Source organism: Hippichthys cyanospilos, chromosome 2 (genome assembly GCF_059441005.1).
Source record: "Hippichthys cyanospilos isolate Australia breed blue-spotted pipefish chromosome 2, RoL_Hcya_1.0, whole genome shotgun sequence".
Lineage (NCBI taxonomy): Eukaryota > Metazoa > Chordata > Actinopteri > Syngnathiformes > Syngnathidae > Hippichthys > Hippichthys cyanospilos.
The window spans coordinates 12,592,986-12,599,335 of NC_142370.1; the positions used below are offsets into that span (position 1 = coordinate 12,592,986).

The 6,350-nt window shown below is 49.7% G+C and overlaps 1 protein-coding gene across 1 annotated transcript; it reads left to right on the forward strand.

Moving 5' to 3' along the window:
- The first annotated feature begins 686 nt into the window (after positions 1 to 686).
- Positions 687 to 6,109, forward strand: rbm15 (RNA binding motif protein 15). The gene has a single exon (XM_088407728.1). The coding sequence runs from the start codon at positions 818 to 820 to the stop codon at positions 3,353 to 3,355; it is 2,538 nt and encodes an 845-aa protein (XP_088263854.1). The 5' UTR covers positions 687 to 817; the 3' UTR covers positions 3,356 to 6,109.
- Positions 6,110 to 6,350: the final 241 nt, after the last annotated feature.

The window sequence follows — 6,350 nt, forward strand, 5'->3', positions numbered from 1 at the left end:
CTATGTTAGGCCCCTCTGTGCTTTCTGATTAAATCCCAGACTGAGTGGACGAGATAAAAGGACTTGTCAATGGGGTTAATTTGGGATTGAGAAAATGGCCGCTTGAAGAAAAGCTAGAGAAACAGCAAATGCAGGAGTCAGATTTATTTTTCCACGGGATTCTCGGAAAAGCCAACATGTGTGATTTTAGATAACAATAAAGGTTAATTTCCACTACTGTGTCGCAACTCTTTAGCAATGTACAGGAACTATGTGTTGTGTTTTTGAATTGCAGCCTTGTCTGACTGAAAAACATCACCGGCGAAAAATGGTCCTTTGTTTTGTGAGGATGTGACAGGAAAAGTGCTCTTTTAAGAAATGCTGCAAAATGTACTTGTATGGAACTAAGTAGACTTTTCTTTTCAAAGGGGGGTCACAGGCAAGAACGTACAGTAAACGTGACAGCTATCTTAGTTTAGCTGAGGCCATGGAGTTGCCATTTGTCTATCTAAGCTATTGTCTATCTACGATTGGCAACATCTTTTTTCCTTGACGTAATTTTACATTGATGAAAAATTCACCTCTTGCTCTTCATTATTACGGTGTGCGTTTGGCTTTTGATTGACGTGCACGTTCACGTCTTCCGCCCACTTTTCCAACCAATCGCGTGTCGGGGGCGGGATAGGAATGCACTCTTGACAAAATGGCGACCGTTGTTGTTTTGCCGCAGGCTCAGTAAACAACACGAATTTGTGTCGCCGAAATTCTGCGGTCGCGCGCAGAATTGCCGCACCCAACCCCCCCCAGGCGTCCCGGGGCCGGCTCCGCGTGGACCGAAATGAAAGGTAAAGAGCGGTCGCCGCTGAAGAAACGCTCCCGGGCCTTGGACGATATTCGCGATCGGGGAGGATGCCACCCGAGCAGCAAGAAAATGGGCGCGCTGTCCCTGTCCGGCGGGAGTAATAATAATGGCAAAAGTGACGGCAGCTCGGCGAGGAGGAGCCTGCTCGGCGACAAACGGGACCGCGACTTCGACGGACACGCTCGCCTCGGAAACAACCACAGCTGTCAGCTCGGCGCCGTGGGCTCCGTGAGCAAGAACCACAGCAGCCTGAGCCTCTCGCTAGACTTGGCCGCGGCCGCGGCGAGGAGCGCGTCGCGCGGGGACCAGCGGCTGCCTGCTCTCGGCGCCGAGGGTGAGTACAAAACCCTGAAAATCAGCGACCTGGGCAGCCAGCTGAGTGACGAGGAGGTCGAGGACGGCCTTTTTCACGAATTCAAGAAATTCGGGGACGTGAGCGTCAAGCTGAGCCGCAGCAACGACGAGCGCATCGCCTTCGTCAACTTTCGGAAGCCGGAGGACGCCCGGGCGGCCAAGCACGCCAGGGGCCGCCTGGTACTGTACGACAGGCCGCTGAAAATCGAGGCGGTCTATATTAACCGCAGGAGGAGCCGCTCGCCGGTCGAGAGAGACCTCTATGCCTCCGCGCCGAGCCACAGACACTTGCAGAGGCCCCTGTCGCCCACCGGCCTGGGATACAGAGACTACCGGCTGCAGCAGCTGGCCTTGGGTCGGCTGCCCCCTCCACCCCCGCCTCCTCTGCCCCGAGAGCTGGAGCGGGACCGGGACTTCGCCCTGTTTGAGGCCCGGACCCGGCCCGCTTTCATCGCCGAGCGAGCCGCCTTCCGCGAGGAGGATTTTATATCGCCCGAGGACGACCAAAGAGCCAACCGTACCTTGTTTCTTGGCAACCTGGACACAGAGATCACAGAGGCTGACATAAGGCGAGCCTTTGAAAGGTTCGGCGTCATTACCGAGGTGGACATCAAGAGGCCCGTACGGGACCAGACCAGCACGTACGGCTTTTTGAAATTTGAGAACCTGGACATGGCTCACCGGGCAAAACTCAGCATGTCTGGGAAAATAGTGGGCTGCAAACCCATCAAGATAGGGTACGGGAAAGCCACACCCGCCACGCGTTTGTGGGTGGGCGGCCTCGGACACTGGGTGCCACTGGCCGCCCTCGCCAGAGAATTTGATCGCTTTGGCACCATCAGGTCAATAGACTACAGGAAGGGGGACACCTGGGCCTACATTCAGTACGAAAGTTTGGACGCAGCTCAGGCGGCCTGCACGCACATGCGGGGCTTCCCCCTGGGGGGGCCCGATAGGAGACTCCGAGTGGACTTTGCTGACACGGAGCATCGTTACCAGCAGCAGTTCTTGCAACCTCTTCCCATCGCCCCCTTTGACATGGTGGCCGAGTCGTTTGTTCATCGTGCCGCGCCAGAGCCCCTCAGGGTCCGGGAACGGACTCCCCCGCCGCTCCACTTCAGGGACAGGGAGCTCTTCCCTGGCGCGGAGTGGCCCAATCCCCCGGCTCTCAGAGACCGGGTGCGGGCCTCCGCCTTTGAGCCCCTGGAACACTTGGAACGTGAACGGCGGGCCCGCGAGCCCTGGTCTCTTGAGCGGGAGGTGCATGGGCGAGAGCCTGCGCGCAAGCGGCGCCTCATGGAGGACGGGCGCCACCTCGACCACTCGCCCGACACCTCCGACAGGACAGTGCGGCGTCGGCGCCCCTCTCCGGACGGCAGCCCCGGAGGCAGCAGTCGGGACGGGGGACGATTTAGCGATTCGGAGCGCCCCCTGCGGGGCGACAGACCCTCCCCCGCACGGGAGCGCCACGGCAGCCTGGAGCAGGGCGGGGCGGAGCGGAGACTCAAGGGCCTTTCTGACAAGGGCTTGTCGGGGGGCAACGTTATGCTGGCCGGCGATCGTAAACGTAAAGCCGGCGATGGCGGCAAAGTGCCGGCAAAGAGAGAACGATCCGAGGGTTCCTCCAGAAGCGCGCCGCCATCCAAATCGGACAAGCTGACTCTGGCCTGGCGGGGAATGCTGCTGCTGAAGAACAGCAACTTCCCAGCCAACATGCACTTGCTGCAAGGCGACCACGGCGTGGCCAGCGAGCTGCTCGCCGACGGGACCACCGGCAAGCAGGTGTGCGAGCTCAAGATCACTCAGCGTCTCCGCCTGGATCAGCCCAAGCTGGACGAGGTCTCCCGGCGCATCAAGGCGGCGGGCCCCGGCGGCTACGCCGTTCTCTTGGCCGTTCCCGGAGCTGCCGAGGACTCATCCGACCCGGCCGCCTCCACCCAGCGGCCGCTCCGCAACCTGGTGTCCTACCTCAACCAAAAGCAGGCGGCCGGCGTCATCGGCCTGCCCGTGGGCGGGAGCCGGGATAAGGAGACCACAGGCGTCCTCCATGCTTTCCCTCCCTGTGATTTCTCCCAGCAGTTCCTGGATTCCTCTGCCAAAGCTCTGGCCAAAAGCGAAGAGGACTATTTGGTCATGATTGTTGTGCGAGGCGCATCTTAAAACAAACAATTACTGAGTCAGAGTGTTTAAAAAAAAACAAAAAAAAACCAGCTGTATTTCAGTAACCATTGCATGCCGTGTGTTTTGCATTTTGGGCTACACTAGTATGGTTCTTGGATGTTGTTTGTTGCCATGTTATCCACTACAATCGCCGGCGGCTCTTTTCCCCAGCTGCAAGTTTTTAAATGGGCCTCAGTCATTTCAAACAATCGACACAATTAATGTTTCAGAGAAGTAATCGGAGGGTAAAAACAAGTGACGTGTAGACAACTTGACAAATTCTTTGCAAAGAACCAAGTCAACATTGTTTAGCGACCTTTGCCTGTACCTGTTAGTATCCTCAGACCCGCTCTTTTTATCTGTGTCCCCTGTTGTGTCCATTTTGCCTCAGCAAGAAAGCAAAATTGATTGGATCTCATACAAACACGCGAGGCATTTGTAAAAGGCCTGAAAGTTCTTTACTGAGCACACCCAGACTTAGTACGGTAGATCGGATGGGTCAAAAGGTAAAGACCAAAAACAGATGCCCACTTCAGTGCACTCAAACCGAATAGGTTGGGTTTGAGGTTGTTACTGTGTCTACTGCTCCACACAAAAGGGACAGTGTTATTTTAATTCCCTTATGAGAGATGGCTAGATGCAAATGTATGCACAGACTTCACTTCTTAAGTTCAGTTAATAACAAAAAGACATGAAGACAAGTCAACAGTCATTCTTGTCATGTTGCTTCTCCCCACGGCGCCGCTTTATCCTTTTTGTTTTTAACCTTGCTGTGTAATCACACACAGAGGATGGCAGGAGGCGCACTGGGGCAAAGTTGTGACATGTTTGACCTTCTGGTATTTCTTGGTCGATTTTTTTTTTTTTTTTTTTTTTTTTTTTCCCTGTTCAAACATCGACAAACATTTTTCGTGTGCAATTTTAATGTTGGACGGCAGCCAGAAGGCCTCAAGAATTCTGAGCACTCGCTTCTGCACGTCTGCTTTTACCAAGATTGTAATAACGGGAGTCCAAGTGGCAACACACTGTTGTCTTCACACTAAGCTATGCTAAGGCAAAAGTCAAGTCATAATTTTTACGCCAGTCTGGTTTGTAAGCTCCAAATACTGTACAGTATGTTGTGTAAGTATTTCTTATTTTAGCATAATGGAACAAGAAAGGGTGGGACCAGCAGCTGCGGTTTGGTTTATTGGTACACAGTATACATTTCTTAAAAAAAAAAAAAAATATATATATATATATATATATATATATATATATATATATATATATATATAAAATGCAGCATTGGTACATATTTGAGTAATATGAACTTTTTTTTTGCTGTAGTCAAACTACTCATAAGGCTAAATTCCAAACTAGTAATGTTTTTAGACTATTGTTTTTCCTGAAGAAAAAAGGTTAAAAAAAATGTGTCCAGGGTTTATGGCTCTGTATTTGTTTTTGTATCTTTTTTTTCCAAAAGATGTATGTAAAATAGTGATACTGAGCCGCATGCAATTGTTCATCTTTAATGAATAATTGCAATCGCTTAAAGTTAAGGTCACAACGCAATTTCAGTTATAACCTCCTGAGACTCAACCTATTTGTTTGCGTACACTGCTGTGTCCAATTTGTCTTTGCAAGACAGCAAAGTTAATTCCATCCCACCAAAAACACATGAGACATCATTAGAAAGGCTCGGATGCCCTTTACTCTAATGCCTCAAGGGAAGAGTCAACATTTTTTATCATGTTAAAAAAAACTGCATTCTTTAAAATGGGTCAAATTGACCTGCGCCACTATGGCAATGATCCCAAGCAAGCGCTTATTATTATTATTGTTGTTGTTGTTATTATTATTATTATTATTACCAGTATTATTGTCTTGGTAAACGCAGATGAGCGCTCGAAAGAAGTGTGAGTTACATTTGTGCTCTCACAATAACAAATACTAACTTGTGTTTTCCCCCATGCTTTCTTTATTTTTGCTTTGTTAGAACTGACTGTATCAAGAAACAACAGTAGAAGTAAAAGAAAAAGTGTTTTGTGTCGACGTTCTGACTGAAAGGGTCTTTAAAACAATCAGTGAGTGGGGCTGTGTCATTTCATCCTTTTAACATTCTAATTGACGTTTAGAAATCCATAAAATGACACAGAGGCCTACTTACAAAACAGTGTTTCCCATTGGATATAAAAAGTCAACACGCTTCAAATGCCAGGTTTTTGTCTTTAAAAAATGACACCAGGATTAACTTCGTCTAAACGTGTGCACCATTATCATCTGTAACCAGTACACTTAATCATATAGATTACAAAAAAGAAAATCAGTACAGGTTATCAATTGCATTAAAGGGACACTGTGTAAGATTTGACAGTTTTTTTCATTATGGACAGCAGGAGGTGCTGCAGGTGCTGCATTTACCATTGTCCATAGCTATAACAAACAGGGCAGCCTCCGGAGAAGTGACACCCCCCCAATCTTGTGAAGAATTTTTGATTTGACTAGAGACAATTTTGAAAAAGATGTGTTTTCTTGGTCTTATTATTTACATCACAGACCTGGCACTTCAACGGGTGTGTTGACTTTTTATACGCACTGCATATGTGGAATTATTACTGCTCTGAAATGTTTGGATGCACGAGGACCCCGCTCTCGCCGACAGCAATGACGACTACAGCGTGTTAAGGTTTTGTAGTCCTCACCCCCCGCCCCACCTCTGTGCTGACTTCCTGTGTAAGCGTTTGTGTGCGCCAATGTCATGGGGGGGGGGGGGGTCAACAAGGAGAGCGAGCTGTTGACATGCCCGCAAAAAAAAAATGCATCAATAAATTGTTCATTTGAAGGAGAAAGCTTCCAAATTTCTTGGATGGAAGTGAATTGAGGAAAGTCGGAAAGAGGTTGCGTTTCCCAGGAAGTTGAAGTGAAATATGGAGAGAGGGAGCGAGAGAGTGTGAGCGAGCGAGCAAGTGAGGAAAGGAAGACCACTGGCTCTTTTGCATAGTTTGCACAACAA

What these genes read in the sequence shown, in the direction of transcription:
- rbm15 (XM_088407728.1), top strand. Translation starts at nt 818, where the DNA reads ATGAAAGGTAAAGAGCGGTCGCCGCTGAAGAAACGCTCCCGGGCCTTG.